The 24,643-nt window shown below is 33.6% G+C and overlaps 1 protein-coding gene across 4 annotated transcripts in view; it reads left to right on the top strand.

The window, feature by feature from the left end:
• Window positions 1–24,643, top strand: part of GLS (glutaminase) — an 87,661-nt gene that overhangs the window by 22,496 nt on the left and 40,522 nt on the right. For 3 of the 4 annotated variants that reach the window (XM_043445050.1, XM_043445051.1, XM_043445052.1), the window contains exons 6-13: window positions 409–572; window positions 4,376–4,434; window positions 12,072–12,104; window positions 12,190–12,248; window positions 15,119–15,185; window positions 15,737–15,787; window positions 18,268–18,444; window positions 24,438–24,569. In XM_043445050.1, the coding sequence (XP_043300985.1) occupies window positions 409–572; window positions 4,376–4,434; window positions 12,072–12,104; window positions 12,190–12,248; window positions 15,119–15,185; window positions 15,737–15,787; window positions 18,268–18,444; window positions 24,438–24,569 (742 nt within the window). Of the gene's footprint in view, window positions 1–408; window positions 573–4,375; window positions 4,435–11,235; window positions 11,270–12,071; window positions 12,105–12,189; window positions 12,249–15,118; window positions 15,186–15,736; window positions 15,788–18,267; window positions 18,445–24,437; window positions 24,570–24,643 lie in introns of those variants that run through there. The other variant, XM_043445053.1, reaches the window with a different exon arrangement.

Below are 24,643 nucleotides of genomic sequence, written 5' to 3'. Positions count from 1 at the left end.
ATTGAATAAACTGAGCCCCATTTAAAAACTAACCACAGTTTAGCCTTGATTAAAGCTATGAGTAAAAAAAAAATGATGAGTAATTTCTAAAAGCACTAGTTCATTTTATATGTTAGAATACAGATATAAGTAAGGAGGGTCATACCCTCTTGTCCTCAGAGGCAGTTTTTCACATTACTTATTATGTAATAATTTTGAGCCAGTCTCTTACCTGAGTACTTGTAAACTTTTGCATTTTTTAAATAAACATATTTATTCTTACTTATTCTTTAATGTCCAAGTAAACTTGTAGTTGAACTATGGGAAAGCTGTTGTAAATTAGAATTAGCATGTAAATAACAGCTGCAGTTATTGTTACATTTCTTTCCCAATTGATCTAAATTATTTTATAAATCTGCTTTTAAATAGGCATTCTGTTGGAGACACCAAAGTTCCATTTTGTCTTCAGTCCTGTGTAAAACCTTTGAAATATGCCATTGCTGTTAATGACCTTGGAACAGAATATGTGCATCGATACGTTGGGAAAGAGCCAAGTGGATTAAGGTTCAACAAACTGTTTTTAAATGAAGATGGTAAGAATTATATAAAAGTTACTTGGAAAAAGAAATATCTCATTTTCCTGTGTAAATCTAAGCAGTTTTTTTTTTTTTTTAAGAAAAAAATTTGAAACATTCATACTTTTTCATTTGTCATGAAACTCCTTTGAAACCTGTAGAGATAGTTTAATCACTTACTTTAAAAAATAGTTTTTTTAGCCATTTTTATACCACTGGGAGGTGAGGTAGAGAGAAGATAAGGGCAGAAAGTAAGACTTTCACTGTATATTTCACTGTATATCTTTCACTGTATATCCCCTGTATATCATAGGGGAATATCTTACAAAATCTCACAGTGTTTGGAATTTGTTGGTTAGCATTGAAACTAAATGATACTGGTTATCAAAAATATCATTTTTGGTTATCAATATCAGTGTTATCAGTATTAGTTATCATTGAAGCTAAATGATGGCTACATGCACACTTGTATTCTTTTCTTTCCACTTTTGTATATTGTATATGTTTGAAAACTTCCATAAGAAAAAGCTTTTATGGTGGCCTTTGTTGAGGTGCTTTTGCTTTTTCTCTTCCATAACATTTAGTATATGAAAGAAATACCTTGTTTTAAATAGTTGTATAACTAACAAGTCTTAATACTTTACAAGAATCCAAAGAAAAGATGATGACAAAGGTACATAGTACTTTGATCTGATAGAGATTTTAAATCTAAATACCAACATACTGATTGGTTTCTATTTTTTAGTCTTTTGGGGATATGCTAGGTTCCTCATGTGCTGAGTTAAAATAGAATTGAAGAAATCGAAAGTAAAGGAACTCAGTGATTGAAACCACTCTTGTATTTTTTCTTTATGCTGGATGAAAAATGAGTATATGCCATATACTCAAATTGTTTTATTAATTTTTTAAGTGAAGTTACAACTGGTATTTTCTTATGCTTCTTTTTCTATTTGTTTTGAGGGCAGTTGCATTTTCTTTCTTATTTTACCATAATCTTTTCATTCTGTGGCTTCCCTTGTGGCTCAGCTGGTAAAGAATCCACCTGCAGTGTGGGAGACCTGGGTTTGATCCCTGAGTTGGGAAGATCCCCTGGAGAAGTTTCGGAAAGTTTACCCACTCCAATATTCTGGCCTAGAGAATTCCATGGACTGTATAGTCCATGGGGTTGCAAAGAATTGGACACAATTGAGCAATTTTTGCTTTCAACCTCCTAGAGCCCTAGAGATTGAACCTGATAATATCAAAAGTGAAAGGACAGATACTTGAATATATACAAATACAAGTATAAACTAATTTAGCACAGCCTGATTTCTGTGTTTTGCTTTCTGTCTGCATGTGGCTTTATATTTATATTTCTGTCTGCATGTGGTCCATATATTCAGATGGATATAATACTGGAAATTTTTTGTTTTTTGGCTTCCCTTTGGCTGTGTACTGTTTTTCTGTGACAATAATCATTCTCATTTGGTGTGACCTCAAAGAAAGCAGACTTCTCTTAGCGTAATTTGAAATAGGTGAAATCCTGATTGTACTACTTAGACAGTATCCCTGTACTAAGTTTTATTTTAACTTCTGTAACTTGTCATTCAGTTCAGTTCAGTCGCTCAGTCATGTCCAACTCTTTGAGACCCCATGAATTGCAGCACGCCAGGCCTTCCTGTCCATCACCAGCTCCCAGAGTTTATCCAGACTCATGTCCATTGAGTTAGTGATGCCATCCAACCATCTCATCATCTGTCGTCCCCTTCTCCTGCCCCCAATCTTTCCCAGCATCAGGGTCTTTTCAAATGAGTCAGCCCTTCGCATCAGGTGGCCAAAGTATTGGAGTTTCAGCTTCAGTCCTTCCAGTGAACACCAAGGACTGATCTCTGTTAGGATGGACTGGTAGGATCTCCTTCAGTCCAAGGGACTCTCAAGAGTCTTCTCCAACACCACAGTTCAAAAGCATCAATTCTTTGGTGCTCAGCTTTCTTTATAGTCCAGCTGTCACATCCATACATGACTACTAGAAAACTTGTCATTATCATAACCCAAAATGTTAAAGCAGAGCTAGCTACTAAATCACATTGTTGATCTTATATTGAGGAGAATGATGTACTGTTAAGTTACCCAATTTTTTGTCATTATTGTTTTTTAATTATACATTTTTGTTTTATTGAAATATAATTCACCTACCACATAATTTACTCATTCAAAATGTACTATTTAATGACTTTTAGTATATTCATAGAGTTGTACAACCATGACCACAACCAATTGTGGGATGCTTGTCACCCCAACTGATACCCTGTGCCCATTAGTAGTCAATCTCTATTTCTCTTCTGTGCCTGGAAACTAGTAATCTACTTGTTGTCTCCATGGGTTTGCCTATTCTGTACGTTCTACTTACATGGAATCATTATATTTGGTGTTTTATGACTGGCATATTTTACTTTTTTTAGCATATGTTTTTAAGGTGCTTTCATGTTGGGCATATGTCAGTATTTCATTTTTAATTGCTAAATAATATTCCATTATATGGATAATAATAACATTTTGTTTACCCATTCATCATTTGGCAGGAAGTTTGAGTTGTGGGTTATTTTTCAGTTTTTTTAATTATTACTAGTAATACTGCTGAGAACATTTGTGTACACATAAGTTTTTATTTTTCTGGGTTATATACTGAGACTGGAATTCCTGGGTCATACAGAACTCTTCAACAGTTGAAGAATTTCCTTGTTTAGCTATAGACTCATCTCACAGAAAATAACTTGCTTAAAATTCAAGGAGACAAATAATGTAGAAATAACTTGTGAACTCTGCTAGATTTGTTAAGTTAGATAGGAACTTGTTCCCAAAGAAGTTAGTTACTACCATAAACAGATTAGGAATTATGCTTTCAAATAAATGTTTCCAGTGCCCCTGTTTGGCATTTGTGTTGTACTGTAAATGACAATATAATCAGCTGAGACTTTGAAATTCTCTTTGTTGGAAGAATTAGAAGAGGTAGGATTTTGGATGGACTTAAATTTTAAGTAATTTTTTAATTATACAAAATACATCCTTATTGTCAGGAAATATAGAAAACATGGACAATACAACTTAAATACCCTGTAATCTTTTTATCCTATGTGTATTACTTGTTTGTGTTTTCTTTTTCTGCATATGTATGTGGAGAAGAAAATGGTAGCCCACTCCAGTATTCTTACCTGGAGGATCCCCATGGACAGAGGAGCCTAGTGGGCTGCAGTTCATGGGGTCACAAAGAGTTGGGACATGACTGAGTGACTGAGAATGTACATATATGTATATACATAAACAAGAAAGTAAAATACTTTCTAAAAGGAAAACTGGGTCCACACTAGATATGCTTTTTCCAAGGTAATTTTTAATAGTAATACTATTTGATTGCTTAGTGATGTACCAAAACATTTCATGTATTTTAATTCATTCAAGTACTTTGAATTGCTGAGGTATTGGTGCTGTTTAGAGATGGGAGAATTGAGGCACAGTGAAATTCAGTTACTTGCCCAGGATCAAATAGCTAGTAAATGGCATAGTTAGGAAATTTGAATGTGCTCTTATACCACTAATCACTGTCTTTCTGTATCTGAATCTTTGTTTGCCTATATAATTACAGTAGCTTCTGAGAAGTGTATTATTGGTTTGATGTGTAAAAACTTAATTGGATTCCTCCACTTTCTACCTCCCACCCCCAAAAAGAATTGTAACAGTGGCTTATATAAAGAAAATAGATGTATGTTCATGGGAAGTAACTGTGCATCACAGAAAGTGGTATCAGCTACTTAACATAATTCTGTTACTTTTATATTTTTCAGATAAACCACACAATCCTATGGTAAATGCTGGAGCAATTGTTGTGACTTCATTAATAAAGGTAAACTGTTGATGTTTTAATATAGTAATATTTTTAAATACTAAGGCATAAATATGAACCTTATGTAGACTGAAAAGTTTTCTTCTGGTGTTATGTTAATCTTATGGTATAAGGTTAGAATTTTTATTTATTTCAAAATAAATGATGTAATTTCAAGGGCAAAATTAAAAACAGATGACTCATAAATTCTAACACTTACTCTTGACCTGAAGATCTGGCAGAAATTCAAAAAGAAGTTTCTGTTGAACAGTAATCACAGTTTTTCTTCTTAAAGTTTTCATATTTTTTTCTTTCTCTTTCTGGCTCTTCTAGAATGAACAGATGTAAACAGAATTAACAGCATGTTACTGTCTGATGTTTGTCATCAGCATATGTAGGGACAAATGTTCTGGTACTTTGTATTAAAGACAAAGTACATTTACCCTTGAATATTCTCAAGTCCTTGACTTTCATGAACTGTAATCACAATTTTCATTTGAACTTGTTTCATTTGTTTTACTTGAATCGTAAACAAGACTTATTCCAATTATTAAGTTATTTTATTTTTCCTACTCTTTGGTTTATTTACACTGTATGTTTTCTTGTTAAGTGTCTAGTTTGCCTTAATAATTGGAAATGCTAGTGTTGTATTGAAATAAGTATTTGAAAATGGTTCTATTCTGTGATACTGCTTAGGTTTTTAATTTATAAGTTTCATTTATATTCAATTATGTTTCATTTGTGTTTGCAACATTTATATGCTTTCTTCAGTAAATCTGTGCGTATCCCATGATTGAAGTTAGCATAGCTGTATGGCTTTTGTAGATGCATTTCTGCGGATGAGATACCTTGGTTACTCAAGGAATGTTTGAATGTAAATTATACCCTTGGCCCAATTAATGAAATCTCATCTAGTTTGTATGCTGTAAATTCTCTTAACTCTCAGGAATTTGTTGTTGGTCATGAGGAAAAGCTGTTAAAATAGAAGAGTAGTATCTTAAGAATGTATAGGTTGTTATTTTGGAGCAAATGCTTCATAAGTACTGGTCACTTAATCCTTGTAACTCTAGTGATGTAGATATTATAGCCAAGTATTATTTTTTAATGTAAGTAATTTTAGGCTATGAAAATTTTCAGTTTTCCCATTATAACCTCTAGTTATTTGTTGTTGTTTAATATAAGAGAAGAGTTGTCAGTTTGATATCAAAGAAACTACTTGTTTATTATAAGAAGTTGAGTATATGATAGGCATAGTCACGCCTTCAGGTAGCTTACAGTACAATGTGAGGTATACATCAGTAAATGGACCCTTACAATGAAATACTACAGTGAGAGAAAAGTTTCATTAATAATTGTTCAGATTTGAACATGTAGCTTAAATTAGAAGTAAGGAAAGTTATGATAATAAAAAGTATGCATTAGTGCTTGATGAGAAAACCACTAGAATGGTTCTAACCCTTTTTTGGGTCTTCCCGAAAAAATGTTCACATACCATGATTTTATATGAACTGTAGGGAGTTCACAGACCCATTGAAGCTGACCCATGGATCTCAGTTTAAGAACTTTTACACTGGAGAGAGATTAACATACCACACCAATAGTATTTTCAAGAAAGGGTATATGTAAATGATTAATAGCAGTCTTGCTTAACTGTATGCAGTTAAACATCTTTTGTTTAATGATTCATGGGCTTAATATACTACATTGAAATGCTGCATGTGAGAAATGCATGTCTGGTCATACCACATCATTACTTTATAAGTTCCACTTACCATGTTCAATCACATGCCATAAATTATATATTGAGCCACATTAATATAAGTACTGAGAAACAGTTAAAAAAACGCACATACACAGCATAAGTGTGGTTGTATCTAACTGTGCATTTAACTGAGTCATCTTGTCTTTACAAATTTGATCAGAAATTTTACATTTAGAAAAATTTACTGACAAAGTTGGAAATGAAGCTTTGGGATATGGTTCATATTTAAGGTCACTTTCTTTGAATTTTTTGTTTTATTTTTAGATGGTGTTTCACAAGTTTTATGTGTGTTTTGTTTTTTTTTTTTTTTTTTTTAATGAAGTTCATCTAAATCTTGGAGGGGTAAGCTTGACATACCTCTGTGTAAAATTGTCCCAGAATATAATACTTTTCTTGGACTCTTTTTTTTAAAACAGAATTCAAAACTTTTATAAATACCTACTGATGATCTCTGCAGATTATATGATCACATAATATTTATGAATTGGTAGTTGAAGCTGAAGTAATAAAACCATAGTTGAAGGGGTTTTCAAGCTCAGCCCTCTTACTCTATAAATAGGTAAAATGAGGAAACAGACTGGATAGGTTCTAACAGTAGTGGTCTTGGCTTAAGCTAAATCTGATTTTCTGTTTGCTGTTCATTCAAATTCACTCTGCCATTTTTAATGTAAATGTTTGCTGTTTTCTTGATGACATCTTCATCTTTACCTAGCATAGTTAGATTGTCTAAAAAGTTGAGAAATATTATTTTCCTTATTTCACTTATACAGAAGGTACCAGTTTATTGAATTAGAAGTCAGTCTCACTTTTAGTGAGTGTATATGGTCATTCTTTGGACATTAGTCAGTGCTTGTTATCTATAAGGAACTAGGCCTCTTATCAAGGAGCTTACACTTTGAGTACCTGAAGTGTGGCTCTTATACCGTGGCTACTCGATGTGAATTCTGTTTTTTAACTGATGACCTTAAGGTTATTTTTTTCTTTTAAAATTCAAGACTTTATTATGGTGCTATTAAAATATTTTCTTCATGTTATCCCCCTCCCCCCAAACACATAAATTAGTAGAGTCTTTAGTAAGACTCTTTATTTCATAATTTTGTAGTATTGATATTTTTTCCTTGTAGGATTGGTGGTGATCCTCAGGAAATGGGGGAAGAGGCAGAGCAGATGTTCAAAAGGATTAGCAGATTGTGGAAAAAAGGAGGATTTGGACAGAAGGAACCTGTTGCATAAATTCTTAACTACTAAACTTGTAGGAAAACTCCAATATTTAAAATTTTAAACAAAGCTATATAGGTAAATACCTTCATAAAAGAAAATGTCATTTTTGTACTTAAAATGCACATAATTTAAAAAACCATGAAGGTGCTAACCTCTTTCTCTCTGTGGTAGCTGCTAAACTTAAAGGAATACTTTTTGATACAGTTTGTTATATTTGCTGATGATGATAATGTGGTTGTTTGAGTTAAAGGAAACAGTAAAAATAGATTTGAAAGCACAGTTGTTCTGGATGAAACAGCAGTATCCTTACATTATTTTTTAATCTCAGTTTTCAGTTTAAAAGTTAAGATCTTATGACAATTTGAAGGCTGGGTGGGAAAATTAGGGCAACTTATTAAAATTATCACACTTCTGCTTTTTTATTTTAAAGGTAAAGAGTAAATTGCATTGTCTTATATGTTTGTACCTCAGGTCTATTGGTAGTTTCTGGTTTTTGTCATTTGAATAATTTGATTTCTCTTTTTTAAGTCCAAAGTATTTTTGAGTTTAAAATTTTGGAGGTTTTCACCTGTCTTAAAAAAAAAAAATTAATCATACTCTATAAAAAATCAAGGCAAATTTAATTACTATGTATCAAATGTTCAGTTTGGTCATATTGACTATCACTTGTTACACGGGAGGCAGTTTGTGACTCTGGGGTGCAATGGATGAGGCCTTGAACTTGGTAACATTAATAAGAAAGGATTGTAATTGGCTTATATTTACTTCATGTTTATATCAATAGTTGTGCTTGGGGTTTCTTTTTTCCTTAAATAATGGCTGGTAATTGGTGTCAATAGAATTCACTTTTCTGTTACTTTATTTTTAGGTTTAATCTATGGAAGTACTAGATTTAGAACAGTATTTTTTACATGTAATAATCTATATTAATCCTCCACCTATTATTTAGCTTTAAAGCATCTTCTTTGGCTAGATTAAGCTAAGTGTTTTATAAAAATCATTTTTAGTTACCTCTTTTTGCCTTTTTCTTCTATGTCTTTTTTCCTTTTTGATTTAATTTTCAATTGGCTTCTATAGCTCCGTACTTTATGAATGAATCACGTGATTTACAAAATTGTGATTAATGTGTTGACTTTAAATGAGTAATATTAAATTTATTGGCACATGTCCCTGTTTTTAGTGATATTTCACCTGTGTTGTGATGTATAGTACATGATTGAGTTCATGAGTATATTGCAAAAACAGGTTATAAAACTACTCCAATGTATTTATATTCTTTTAATAGCCAGTGTTAAAACTCTTTATCAAATTTTAATGGCCAGTGTTAAAACTTCTTTATTAAATTTTTATTCATAAAAGTTTTCCTCAATGGAATGTAAATTCTTTAACTTGATAGGAACATTTATCAAAAAATTTTCTGACCTCAGGGTCTGATTACTAATCTTTTCAAACATAAACCACATGGCTTGCTTTTTAAAAGTCATGTGGTAAATGGATTAGATGTTTTGGTAAATGTATTTTGTCCAACATATCTTTTTTATATTTTCCTACTATATATAATATAAAGTGCTTTACTTCTAAGATTAAAATAATATATCTAATAATGCTTGTACAGTGACTTAACACTGAAATAAACACATCCCTGGGCATGGGAATATTTTTCCAAGATATAAAGGGGCATTGATAATTTTAAAACTATCAGTTTCCAAGTCTGTTTCCTTTTGTGCCTTTTCTTAAAATTAATCTGTCTTTGGTCCAGTTTTCCCCACATTTTCCAAAAGAAAGGCATACTTCTCATGTCCCAAATTTTACTGTGGTGCACTGCTTCAGGTTGTAAAAACTTCTGGGGCACCATCAGAAGAGAACATTTTGAAAGACTAGTTATGGTGTTGATGATGTGAATTACTATAATCACTGTAATGCCTGGGAACAAATCTTATATACCAGGTTGTTTCCAGTGTTTTGGTTTCAGCAAAAGGGAAGAGGATCTGATCAAGTTGTTAGCTAATAAGAACATTAAGTATAATTTTTGAAGATATATTTTACTGTGTGACCTTTGTGTGTAATGAGATAAATGTGCAGAGGATTGAGTGACATTGTTATAACAAAACCTTTCTGATTTCCATCTACTTATCTGTTGTCAGCAAGATTTCTCAACTTTTACATCTGCAAAAATTCAAAATAAAAGAATTAAACTTCTTATTCTACCAATTAAAATATCCACTAGATAGATGAATTAATTTAAAATCAGTTATTATTTTAAAAATATTCTAAAGGAAGTTTTATAATTATTGTGGGGAATAATTAACAAATAAACATTTTTCCTTTATATGAAAAATTTCAAGTGTAACACAAAATAAACAGTAGTATAACCAGCCCCCATCCACCCATTCCTGGCTTCAATTATCATAACATTTGTTCCTTTACCCCACTGTACCCCACTACTGGAGAAATGATTTTTTTTTTTAAACAGTTGTTTTGCTTTGGCAGGATGGTACAGGGGTAGGATTTACTCTAGGTTATTTGGTATGTGTATGTGTGTTTTTTTCTAACAACTGTGCAAATTTTCATTCTGTAAAATTTTTAAAATTAGAATGATATGACATAATGATTACTAGATTCTACATATCCCTGGGGTACATGAAACCTTTACAAGAAATGACAGGGGCAAATACATCTTATCAGCTTAAATGGTATTTCTAATAAAAAGAAACATTAATCAAGTACTTTTATGATTAAATGGGGAAGTTATGAGTAGAGATTTTCTTGAGTCAACACAATCATTCAGATATTTTGCCTATTTACATAATCTGCCAGAACATTTCGGATAGTTTACACAAAATCTTATATGATGTTAGACATTGACAAATATCAGTTGTTTCTTAAAAATATCAGTTGTTTCTGAAAAATAGCATAGAAGTAAAACCTAATTGTACATTAATTTAGTAAGCTGCAATGTAGATCAAGAACGTGACTGTAGTCAAGAGTTGAAACAGTTTTTGTTATTTAGTTTTTTTAAAAAATTAAACATGACAGCTAAACAAAGAAAGTACAGTTTAAATCAGAGAATGAAAGTTCAATATAATTTGTTTATTTTACATTGATTAATTGTATAACCATTAATTATCCATGTGACATCCCAATGCAAATGCTGACAATTTTTTCCAAAAGAGTTGTTTTTTGTGCTTTCTCAAAGGTTGAAAAGGTTTTTGTGGTTTAAATGTTGTTACATATTTTACAGCATTAGGATCTATGGAATATTTTGACAACTGCAACAGTTCAATGAAGTTGGTAATTTCTTCTTTTAATTATTTTTCATTGAACAGCTTTGGAGTTACATTTCTACATTTTGATTTCTGGTGTATTATAAAGAAAGAAAACTTATAATATGTCAAAGGACACTTTAGAGGAAATACATAGATAGTGATTACAGTATGGCTGTAGCTATATTATCCTTAACTTGTTTAAGCTTTGTTAATTCCTGATTTTGAAGAAATAGTGTGGTGGTCTTTCCAGCTACTGATTTGTATATGTGATTGCACATTCTTTCTCAAATAAGTTGATTTGTTAAGTTTTCAGATTATCAGCCACATCCTAATCCACTTGTACAGTGGAGAATGACCCTGGCTTTATTCAATTAAATGATACTCTGGTACTTCCCCCATCCCCTTGTAATAAAACTTTAAATTTATTGTTTTGGGTTTTTTTGATGGCAAAGTTAAAATTTTCCAGTTTTCAAATTTTAGTTGTCAAGTTACTTCATTTTAAACTTGTTTTAAAAATTAGAGATGTATTGTTTCTTTTGGGTGCATATCACCAATTAATACGTTTGATTTCAGATCTACAACTTACTGCTTTGTAAACTTCGCCGAGGTAAAATGAAACCATTTGGCTACTTGAACTGATCTACGTTACCTAGTTTTTTCCTATTGACATTTGCAGTAGCAGCTAACTTGTCAGAAATAGAAGTGGTGAAACAATACATCCTCCATTCTCTGATTGGCATAATGCTAAATACAAATGTAGCTAATTTTTTTAGACTATGAAATACATTTTTTTAGTTCAACTATTGCTATAACAAGTAAGATATTAAAGGTAGAATCTCTCTACATTAGTAAAGTGTATCCAGAATGTATACATATACTAGAGTTGTAAAAGATTAGTTTTGCAACATAACTTATTTTCTAACTCTAATACTGGCTTAAGGTTTAAGAAATACAAGTATTTGTACTTATATTTTAGAAATATAAGTAGGTTGTTCTTAATTGAAAACCATAATATATATGCTTAATTCTTTGCTAAGGGTAAAAACTTTTTAAGTTTTTTTTAATGTGAAATCAAATAATAATGTATATTCTAGCAGATTATGGTGTTATGAAAGATAAGGGGATTTGAGGAACTTGTATTTAAAATTCTGTAACTTTGGGTTGGGAAGTTATACTTAAAGCATTCCCTTTGTAATTCAGATCCATTCTCAACATGCGGGTGTTAATGTAGGGACATGTGAAAAAAAGTTTTTATAAATATTACGTTATGAGTATTTCCTAGATTTAAAAGTACTAATGCACAGTATATTAATTATAATGATAGCAGTTTGGAATTTTTAATATAATATTCACTTAAGGCTTAACTGTGATGGAGTCTATATTAACATTTATGTCTCATTTCTTTGCAGCAAGGAGTGAATAATGCTGAAAAATTTGACTATGTAAGTATAATGTAGAACTCAGTTTTCATGCTACATTCTCTGTTTTGTTTTTTGATTACTAATAGTTTCTCATTTTGGTTTATAGGTAATGCAGTTTTTGAATAAGATGGCTGGTAATGAATATGTTGGATTCAGTAATGCAACGTGAGTCTGGTTTTTGATTTAGGCTTTTGTGATAGGTTAGATATCTTGAAATTTTTAAAATCTAGGCTACAGAATTTATTTTAAATACTCTTTTCTGACTTAATGTATATATACTTCAGCGTGTTCCCTGGTAGCTCAGATGTAAAGAATCCTCCTGCCAATGCAGGAGACATAGGAGATGTGGGTTTGATCCCTGGGTTGGGAAGATCCCCTGGAGGAGGACATGGCAACCCATTATTCTTGCCTGGAGAGTCCCATGGACAGAGGAGCCTGGCAGGCTACAGTCCATAGGTTGCAAAGAGTCAGACACGGCTCTTTGTAGCACCCATACACACACACGCACATCAGTGAATAAATACTTAGAATTTGGTCATTAGAGAGAAATGCGTGATTTCTAAATCACATGAGGGAGAACACTTAATTCAACTTTAACTAGTTTTGATAAACTTCTTATGAGAAATCATATAATTAGAAGAGCCCCTAAATTTATGTCAAGTGACTGGCACTTTCTTAATTTTTTCTTTGCCTGTAATGCTTATCTTCCCTCTTGTAATCTCTCTGTGCCTGGCTAACTTGATTCTTGCCCCAACATTTTATTTTTTTTGTTTGTTTGTTTGTTTTATTATTTTTTTTTGTTTATTTTATTTTATTTTTTTTATTAGTTGGAGGCTGATTACGTCACAACATTTCAGTGGGTTTTGTCATACATTGATATGAATCAGCCATAGATTTACACGTATTCCCCATCCCGATCCCCCCTCATACATTTTATTTTAAAATTTAGAAATCTATAGAAAAGTTGAAACAACAAATCATGAAAATCTGGACATCTTTCACTGATATTTTCTGATCAGTATTTTGTCTCATTCGCTTTTTTCTCAGCCTGTTTCTCTCTTTATATGAACAGTTTAAAACAAGCGTGGATCTCTTCACACACATACATGTACATGTATTTAAATATACATATATGTGAGGTAGTTTTTTTGTCTTTTTAAAATGGAACAGTCCTCCTAACCTAGACCCTTGCTTTTTAAAATTTTATTAAATGGCTTTTTTTTTTTTTTTTTCTTGTCAGTGGAACATAAATTAAGTTTTTCTGTGAAGGAGGACTAGATAGTAAATATTTTGTATTTGTGGGCCATAAGGTCTCTGTTGCAACTACTCAGTTCTACTGCTTTAGTAGGAAAGCAAGCAATAAACACTATGAGGATGTGTTTCAGAAAACTTCATTTATAAAAGCATGGACCAGATCTGTCCCTTTGACATTCCCCATTTTGAATAGGATTGTTTCCTAGTGATTAGACAAGGCTTAAACATTTTTGGCATGAAAATAAACTAGGTGTTGCTTTGTGTTTCAGGTTGTCTACCTTACCAACTTTATTCATCAGCTTAAGTGTCTTTCCCAGGAAGTTTTTTTTATTAATCTCATCTCGCCTTTCTTCTGTGCGCTCATATTGCCATATTTTATTGAACGTATTCTATGATTCTGTCTCTTTTTGCCTCATCATTGCTATTAGATTTTCACCTCCTTAATTCCTGGATAGAGTGTCTTCCAAATCATTTCTGTATTCCTGTTATCTAGTGGATAGTAAGTACCTGATACAATGTTTGATGAACAGAACTATGTGTTAGGCATTGTGATCATTGCTGAATATAGTTAGTCCTTTATACTATATTGATTACTTGTTCAATGTTGTATGGCAAGTCGCCAAGTATGGCAAGTTGACAGGTTCATTTCCAAGAACTTTGTCATATCCAGCATAGTTTTTCTGACCATGGAAATATTCAGATATGCAGTTAGAAGGAACTGTCTACCCCTAATCAGTAATAAGAATATCACATACAGTTCCTCTTTAAGCAGCAGCCTTCTGAACTCTTTGAGGTTGAGCTTTCAAGTGTACCACAGATAAATGTGGTACTTCCCAAACTGCTCTTTTCTGTAGGGATCCCCATGTCAGTTGATATTGCCATCCTTTCTGTAGACTGTGCTAGAAATCTCGGCTTCGTACCAGACTTGACCCTGTTTTCCCTCTGCCCGTTAGATCGGAAGATTGCCCAAGCGGTCTTATGTTTGATCATACCTCTCCTTCCATTCCTATCATCACTGCCTAGTTAAGACCTCCTGTAGCTCTCATTACACTAGTCTCCTAATAAATCATTCATCCTTTCTTTTTCTCCTTTCCCAAACTGATGGCAGAATTATCCTTCTAAAAATGTAGACCTGATAAGGTAACTTTTGAAGGCAATCAGGAGCCATTGCATTTTTTAGCATTTATCAATCTTTATAATTTGGTTTCAGTCTCCTTTGTTGGTTTGGCATTTTTCCACTCTTTTCCATGTGTTTCCCAGAAACATCAGAATATTTGCATTCTTGAATGAAGTCCTGTCTTTTATAACTTTGTTCATACTTTTGATTACTTTTTAGACTCCTCAGAAATTTGTTAATCCAGCAAATGCTGTTAGGCCCATTTCATGTGTCTCTCTCAGTTAAATTTCCATAGATTCCCTCAGTTGAAATTGACTACTGTTCTGTTAGGGGAGCCAGAAGATACTAATAGTAAATTTTAGTAATTGAATATTTGGTAATTTAAAAATTAGCTTCTTTAGTCACAAAATAGAAAGGGCCTAGTTCATTTCAGTTCTTTCAGAGCTGGGAAAATTAATGCAGAAAGAATTATTACTTAAATGACATGCCCAAGGCCACATAGCTGACCTGTTGACAGAACTGTGATTAGAACCCAGCAGCCTTGACTCTTTCTGAGGGTCAGTGTTCTTTATACTGCACTTTGCTATACAGATTAACCTATAGAACAATCATGCTTTTACAGAGGGTATATAAATAGAGCAAATGTGTTTTTTTTTTCTTCTAGGTTTCAGTCTGAAAGAGAAAGTGGAGATCGAAATTTTGCAATAGGATATTACTTAAAGGAAAAAAAGGTTTTTGAATTTTGTTTATTTTTCAGATTATTCTTTTATTTAATAAAATATAGAGAGATGTATACTAAAAACTCAACAATAGCTTTTAAATAACTACCTGTGACTAACATGCAGAAGTTTTTGCAAAACACTCTTGAATTAATACTATCAAAGTATTAATATTATTCAAGCAGGTTGTATTTGGTAGCATTCAAATATTTGCCTAGTTATATTAATGCAGATTTTGTGTAAGGATTGGTATATTTTTCAAAAGTATAACCCTTGACTGTTGTTGGTTATACTTGATTTTTAAATTTTAAGTATCTGGTCCAGTAATTTGGTTCATGAATAATGAATCAATTTATTATTGTCAGTTAAACTAGTATCTTGAAATATATATGTGATAACATTTTGATTTATTCTTCATTATTTCGTGTTTGTACCCTTTTATAGATTGTGTCCTATTTTGTTCTCAATTAGAATGAAATGTGTTTATATTTTAAATTTAATCTTGTTTGTGTGCATTCTTTTCCTGCGTGCCTGTGTTTTCAATTGCCTATTTATTTTTTCAGTGTTTCCCAGAAGGCACAGACATGGTTGGTATATTGGACTTCTATTTCCAGGTAACTTACTTTAACTGTATGAACTATGTATGTAAGTGGATGTGTCACATTTTGCAGAATAGAGATGTCTCTGAAATCTTGGCTCTGAGCCGAGAGAAAGTCATTTCCCATTAACTTTAGAAAAAAATGCCCGTGTTAAATGCAATCTTATGCCTGTAATATCTCAGAATGTAACAGGGAAATGTTTTTTTCTATAAAAGCGTTATATTTAAGGAATATGAAAACTAATGTACAGCTCCAGCAATTGCTTCTCTTTATTATAAACTCAGCACTGTTTTCTTAGTTTTAAATTTTTCTTTGAAGGAGTTACTTGTTTCTTTATCAAAAAGTTCACATTCAGCATTCTAAAGTGGCATATTCTTTCTTTGTTTAGTTCATTTCTACAGTGTCACATAGTGGATTTTCTAATAAGTTAAAGTAGCTTTCCATATTCATGGGGAAGAGGACCATTTACATATCTTCGTGGGATAGAACTGAAGTTAAGATAGTCTTCCTTAGAAGAAGGAATTCTTTTTCTCCTGTCCTGTTTTCAGTTCATTCTTACAGATTTAATACCATTGGTGCTTCTACACTTGATCTTAGCCAAAAGGCCAAGAAGTGATCCATTGGTGCTTCTAATGAGTTTGTAGTATACTTAGTAGCTACATAGTAACTAATTGTTGTTAATTTCTGTTTCATCTAACATTTGCCTGGCTTTACTTTTTGAGCTTCTTTAATTTTAACCTTTTAGTAATCTTAAAGAACAAGTAAGGAAAGTTGATAATGAAGTAATCTTGATAGAAGTCCAGGTCTCAGCTTGTCACCTGCCCAGTGTGAAGAACTATGACTTGGGAATCCAGACTGCCAACAGAAATTCAAAATCTAACCTGGCCACTTTTTAAGACATGTGACTTAGCTTCAGCTGCTGAACCCTGGTTTCATTTTCTGTGGCATAAGCTTGATCTAACTTCCTGCATTACATTGATGAGTTCATAAGATGTATATGAAATTTCTCTGAGGCTATAAAATGTATTAAGTTCAGTGTCATATTTATCCAGTGGCCCTTATTTTTTCCCTAGCCTATATGGATTTCTTCCATATGTTAAAGTTTCTTTTCCTTTGGTATACATATTTGACTGTTATAGCTTAGGTACTAGTAATCTACTGTGAAATTTCTGTACTTCAGGGCAGAAATCAAGAGACAGCCATGGAAAACTTAATCGCTTTTTTGGAGGACTACATCTAACTGAACATCTGTTAGGGTACCAGGAGAGTACTCTTAAATTGGGTTTTGTCGAATTGGAAGTATCACCTTATGACAAACACAATTTCTATTAATACTAATTATAAATTAGGAATTGGTCATTTGAGTTCAAATATTTTTTCTTTTAGAAAGCTTTTCATAATTAAATCACCTTTACTATAAGTCTTTGCTGTGTGGATCTGTGTTATAAGTAGATTCTGTAGTTTTGGAGAAATAGAGAAGGGGTTTTAAAATAATGAGGCAAAAGTAAAAACCAGTCAAAAAGTGGCCCCTAATCAGTTCTCTGATTCATTGCAGTTAATTAGTTTCCATTATTGCTATTTCTAAACCCTTTTGTGCATCTGATAGGTCTTGAATTATGAGTAAGGAATATTGTAAGTTGAGAACTCGGTCTTTTCTTCTTCTTCCTATCATCTCTTTCTCTTCCACTTTCGCCTCAGTTTTGGTTGCTGTTGATGAAATTAAAGCAGCATTTATTTATTGTTTTAGTTTTATGGGTAAATTTGGATTTGGTGTGGTAAAAACTATTTCCATTATTTTGATGATATTGGAATGCAAAAATTTTACCCTGCAGTGTACTTGGACTTTGCTTTTTTTAATTCATTATACCATATCCAGCAATCATAGTCAATATCAAATAGCTATTTGAATGTTAATAAACAGTGTAAAAGCAACAAATTTGGTTTAGGCACACAGCATTCAGGCTAGAACTTAAGATTTTTTCCTGTAGTCCTTTGTGTGTTGCCATATGAGGATACTGAGCTTTTTTATAGGCAAGATGTCAGACTTTTTTCCTTAAAGTAGCAATTTTTCATGTAGATGCTAACTATCATAATACTGATGTATGTTGCTTTATTTTAAAAATAGGTCATCCCTCTTTTTTCCCTGTTGAGTTAAAAATAATTATGTTTATATATCCTACAGAAAGCATTAGTATTTAAGCAAGCTTGAATATCACACATGAGGCAATTTACAGTTCTTAGTGCTAAAGGTCTGGCTCTTCCTATCCTAGCTCTGCCATTGAAAGACTGAATAACTGATGAAATAGGAGAAATGTTAAAAGGGCTGGACTATTGTTCAAATTTAAATCTTTGTGTAATGACATCAAATTATCCCTTTGGAAGAAAGATTTCAGATCTCTATGAAATACTAGATAAAATAGATTGTCTTACAGGTCAACTGTACTAAAAATAATGTGAGCCTAAATTTTTAGAATTTAATTTTTTCTTCCTTTTAGCTATGCTCCATTGAAGTAACTTGTGAGTCAGCTAGTGTGATGGCAGCAACACTGGCTAATGGTGGCTTCTGCCCAATCACTGGTGAAAGAGTACTGAGTCCTGAAGCAGTTCGAAATACACTCAGTTTGATGCATTCCTGTGGCATGTATGATTTCTCAGGGCAGTTTGCTTTCCATGTAAGTAATTGTTTGATCTTAATTTTTCTGGCAGGAAACTAGTCTGGACTAGCTTCTTTTTAAGATGCAGCTCTAGAGCTGTCCATTAATTTTTGAGAGAGAGGCTTATTCTCAGGTTAATTTGTTACGGAATTAGTAAGAAATAGAATTATGCAGTCTATGACATGTTCTTAAGAACTTGAAGTTTAATCTATAGGTCCTTTTCACTTTTATTTTAAAAGGCATTTCACTGTAGATGCTTAGTACAGACTTTACTTTTAGTTACTAGTATTTAATATGGTGGTGATTAGGTACTTCAGGAATTCTTTAAGTTCAGAAAGAGTGCATGCATAACTGTGGTATTCAGCATCTTTGTTTACAACCATAGGTGTTTTAAAGGATTTAAAGTGTATTCAAGTTAAAAATATATTCCTTTGAGCTCTGTTGTACATTTTCCACTTGTGAAATGTTAGAGACTTCTCTTATTTCATTCTATATCAAGTTGTAATGCCCTAAAATTTTGTTTTGAAAATGTTAAACATAGAAAAATCGATGAATTACCATATGATACCACTTGTGTATAGAATCTTAAAAAAAAAAATGATACAGATGAAATTGTATACAGAACAGAGAAATAGCCACACAGACACAAGGACCTGTTTACTGTATAGTACAGAGAACTATACTCAATATTTTATAATAACATACAAGGAAAAAGAATCTGAAATATATACACACACAGACACACACAGTAAGCCCCCTACGTATGAACAAGTTCTGTTCCAAGAGCAAATTTGTGAGTGCAACAGAGTTAGCGTAGGTACCCAAGTAACACATTTGGCTATACAGTACTGTACTATAATAGGTTTATAATACTTCTCATACAAATAATACATAAAAAACATAATAAAACATTTTTAATCTTACAGTACAATACTTTAAGTGTAGTAGTACAGTACAACAGATGGCATACAGGGGCTGGCATTGAGTGAACAGGCAAGAAGAGTTACTGATTGGAGGAGGTGGGAAATGGTAGAGCTGAAGGATCACTGGCAATAGGAGACAGGGCAAACTATAATTTGACTCACGTTTGACGTTGGTAGCACTGGTTCTGGCTTCTTGCTGGAATCAAATGCACGTTCATATCTTTGAAAGCTTGCAACTTGAAGATTTGTATGTAGGGGCCTTACTGCATGTATATCTTAAACAGTTTGCTGTATACCTGAAACTAACACAACATTATAAATTAACTATTCTTTAATAAAAAATAAAGGTACCTGGCACTCAACCTCAGTAATTATCAATACACGAGCAGTCTTGTTTCATCTTTATTACACCTACTTCCCCTACCCTTTTCATAGTTAAGTATGTAATTCTAAATGGTAAGGACTCCAAAAAATCCACAGCAACATTATTACCTATAAAAACCTAAAAAGGATTTTAACATAATATTTAGTCAATAATAGAAAAGAATATGAGAAAGAGTATGTATATTTATAATTGGATCACTTTGCTGTACAGCAGAAAATAACATTGTAAATCAACTGTACTAAAAGTTTAGTCGATGTCCAGATTATCTGGATTATCTTAAAAATTATTATTCCATCGTTTATTTCACTTGAATGCAAATAAGGGCTATCCATACATTGTGATTGTTGTGTCTCTTTATTATTTTTTTTAAAATCTATACTCTTCCCACTTAACCTACCTCTGTTTTCTTATTTTTAAATGAAAAAATGGATCAGTTTTAATGTAGTTTGTCAGAGTATTGATTTTGCTTACTACATCTCTTCCATTGTCCCTGGTATTTGCTGTAAATTAGTAGGTTCCATTCAGGTGATTATTTTGTTTTGCTACTTTTGTGCAAGATTACTTCTAGCAAGAGGTCTGAATTGTTAATAAACCATTAGTAAAGCACTGTCCTGCTGACATTAATTTTGTCTTTTATCATAGTTGGTGTCAAGTTTTACATAATGTAAACTTAAATGCTTTGAAGTGGATTAATTTGAATTAGTACCATCTTATCTCTATTCTTTAGAATTTCTCTGCCAGTATACCACAGAGAATCATCTTGGAAGAGATAATTTCACATTGTTTTAGTCATGAAGTATTTTTTTGAAAATAACTTATACTTAAAAGCAATACATGTTTACTGTAGAACAATTAGAAAAAAAACCAAAAAGAGTAAAAATGTGAATGTCTCCACAAGTTAAATTCCTTAGAGTATATCTTTCAAATTTTTTTTCCATATTTAAATATATCCCAAGTGTTTTGTAACTGTCTTTTCATTTACTATATTACAAACATATTGGTAAATATTAGGTTGGTACAAATGTAGTTGTGGTTTTGGACCCCGAATTTTAAATCATTATAATTAGACTCAAACACATCTTTTTTAATCAAAGTATGAACCATTAAGAATCAGCACATTTTTTGCCAGTGAGAAATAAGTTTATTTCTGTAGTGTAAAAATCCATGCTTCGGGATGTGGTGAATGTTAGGAGAGCATTTTCTGCTTCCTGCTGGTTGTGTAAGTGTTTTCCCTGCAAAACGTTATGAGATGCTTGAAGAAGTGGCAGTCTATTGGCGAGGGTCAGGTGAATATGGCGGATGAGACAAGATGAACCCATTTCCTAACCCATTTTGTTCAAATTTGAAGCCTAGGCTGTACAACATACAGTCAGGCGTTGTCATGGAGGAGAATTGGGCCCTTCCTGTTGACCAGTGCTGGCTGTAGGCATTGCAGTTTTCAGTGCTTCTTATCAATTTACTGAGCATACTTCTCACTTGTATGGATTTCACCAGGGTTCAGAAAGTTGTACTGGATCAAACCGGCACGAGACCACCAAACAGTGACCATGACCTTTTTGTGGTGCAAGGTTGGCTTTGGGAAATGTTTTGGAGCGCCTTCTCAGTCAGGCCACTGAGCTGGTTGTCACAGGTTGTTACATACAATCCACTTTTTGTTTCAAGTCAAAATCCGATCAAGAAATGATTCACTGGTGACACTTCAAAACACCAATGATTTTTTTGATTTTCGGTCAGTTCATGAGGCACCCACTTAAGAAGCTTTTTTCACCTTTCCAAATTGCTTCAAATGCTGGATTCCGTAGAATGGTCAACGTTGAGTTCTTGGGCAACTTCTCATATAGCTATGAGGATCACCTTTGATGATTGATCTCAGTTCAGTTCAGTCACTCTGTCGTGTCTGACTCTTTGTGACACCATGGACTGCAGCCTGCCATGCCTTCCTGTTCATTATGAACTCCTGGAGTTTACCCAAACTCATGTCCATTGAGTCAGTGATGCCATCCAACCATCTCATCCTCTGTCGTCACCTTCTGTTCCCACCTTTAATCTTTCCCAGCATCAGGGTCTTTTCAAATGAGTCAGCTCTTTCCATCAGGTGGCCAAAGTATTGGAGTTTCAGCTTCAACATCAGTCCTTCCAGTGAACACTCAGGACTGATTTCCTTTAGGATGGACTGGTTGGATCTCCTTGCAGTCCCAGGGACTCTGAAGAGTCTTCTCCAAAACACAGTGCAAAAGCATCAATTCTTCGGTGCTCAGCTTTCTTTATAGTTCAACTTTCAGGTCCATACATGACTACTGGAAAAACCATAGCCTTGACCGACAGACCTTTGTTGGCAAAGTAATGTCTCTGCTTTTTAATATGCTGTCTAGGTTGGTCATAACTTTTCTTACAAGGAGTAAGCGTCTTTTAATTTCATGGCTGCAGTCACCATCTACAGTGATTTTGGAGCCCAAGAAAATAAAGTCAGCCACTGTTTCCACTGTTTCCCCATCTGTTTGCCATGAAGTGATGGGACCAGATGTCATGAACTTAGTTTTCTGAATGTTGAGCTTTAAGCCAACTTTTTCACTGTCCTCTTTCACTTTCATCAAGAGGCTGTTTAGTTCTTCACTTTCTGCCATAAGGGTGGTGTCATCTGTATATCTGAGGATATTGATATTTCTCCCAGCAGTCTTGATTCCAGCTTGTGCTTCATCCAGCCCTGCGTTTCTCATGATGCACTCTACATATAAGTTAAATAAGCAGGGTGACAATATACAGCCTTGACGTACTCCTTTTCCTTTTTGGAAGTGAGAAAATAGATTTAAGGGACTAGATGATAGAGTGCCTGATGAGCTATGGACAGAGGTTCTTGACATTGTACTGGATACAGGGATCAAGACCATCCCCAAGAAAAAGAAATGCAAAAAAGCAAAATGGCTGTCTGAGGAGGCCTTACAAATAGCTGTGAAAAGAAGCGAAAAGCAAAGGAGAAAAGGAAAGATATACCCATTTGAATGCAGAGTTCCAAAGAATAGCCAGGAGAGAGAGGTAAGAAAGACTTCCTCAATGATCAGTGCAAAGAAGTAGAGAAAAACAATAGAATGGGAAAGACTAGAGATCTCTTCAAGAAAATTAGATATACCAAAGGAACATTTCATGCAAAGATGGGCTCAATAAAGGGCAGAAATGGTAGGGACCTAACAGAAGCAGAAGATATTAAGAAGAGGTGGGGAGAATACACAGAAGAACTGTACAAAAAAGATCTTCACAACCCAGATAGTCACGACGGTGTGATCACTCACCTAGAGCCAGACATCCTGGAATGCAAAGTCAAGTGGGCCTTAGGAAGCATCACTACCAACAAAGCTAATGGAGGTGATGAAATGCTAGTCGAGCTATTTCAAATCCTAAAAGATGATGCTATGAAAGTGCTGCACTCAATATGCCAGCAAATCTGGACAACTCAGCAGTGGCCACAGGACTGGAAAAGGTGTTTTCATTCCAATCCCAAAGAAAGGCAATGCCAAAGAATGCACAAACTACCACACAGTTGCACTCATCTCACACTAGTAAAGTAATGCTCAAAATTCTCCAAGCCAAAAAAAAAAAAGAATTCTTCAAGCCAGGCTTCAACAGTACATGAACTGTGTACTTCCAGATGTTCAAACTGGATTTAGAAAAGGCAGAGGAACCAGAGATCAAATTGCCAACATTGGCTGGATCATCAAAAAAGCAAGAGAGTTCCAGACAAACATCTGTCTCTGCTTTATTGACTATGCCAAAGCCTTTGACTGTGTGGTTCACAATAAACTGTGGAAAATTCTGAAAGAGATGGGAATACCAGCCCACCTGACCTGCCTCTTGAGAAATCTGTACACAGGTCAGGAAGCACCAGTTAGAAATGGACGTGGAACAACAGACTGGTTCCAAATAGGTCAAGGCTGTATATTGTCACCCTGCTCTCAGTTGGTCATTGTGTATTTCTGATGGCCAGCTAGTGTGCTCCTCATCCTTAAGGCTCTAATCTCCTTTGCAAAACTGCCTAAATCACCACTGCACTATACGTTCATTAGCAGTTCCTGGGCCAAATGTATTGTTAGTGTTGTGCGTTGTCTCCGCTGATTTACAACCCATTTTGAACTCAAATAAGAAAATCACTGAAACTTGCTTTTTGTCTAACATGATTTCCCTAGTCTAAAATAAGCATAAGCAGCAAGTAATAAGTCACTGGGGCTTCCCCAGTGACTCAGTGGTAAAGAGTTTGCCTGTGATACAGAAGCTGCAAGAAATGTATGTTCGATCCCTGGGTTGGGAAGATCCCCTGGAAGAGTGTATGGCAATCCACTCCAGTATTCCTGCCTAGAGAATTCCATAGACAGAGGAGCCTGGTGGTTCCTGCAGTCCCTGGGGTTGCAGTGGTTGAAGCGACTTGGCACACATGCACACTGTAAGTCATTAAACAAAAAAAAACCATAAAGCAAGAAATGTGCATTAAAATGATGTACAGAATTATCACATTTAAGAACATGTTCCAATATCAAATGGCAGAGTTCAACAATGCAAAACCGCAATTACTTTTGTACCAATCTAATACTTATCTACATTTTAATATTGGAATGCTACTGTATGGAAATACACTGTAATATTTTAACCAGTTCCCTTATTGTTGGACATAACTTTTTAAAACATGAGTGTCCATTTTTTCAAACTATTTTCAGGTTGGTCTTCCTGCAAAATCTGGAGTCGCTGGGGGCATTCTTTTAGTTGTCCCCAATGTCATGGGCATGATGTGCTGGTCTCCTCCTCTGGACAAGATGGGCAACAGTGTTAAGGGAATTCACTTCTGTCATGTAAGCATTTTTTTTTTTTTATGAAAATGATGATCATAAAAGTTGAGCCATCTGATGGTTCTACTGTATTACTC

Source organism: Cervus canadensis, chromosome 24 (assembly GCF_019320065.1).
Source record: "Cervus canadensis isolate Bull #8, Minnesota chromosome 24, ASM1932006v1, whole genome shotgun sequence".
NCBI lineage: Eukaryota > Metazoa > Chordata > Mammalia > Artiodactyla > Cervidae > Cervus > Cervus canadensis.
This window is presented reverse-complemented; position numbering and strand designations above follow the sequence as displayed.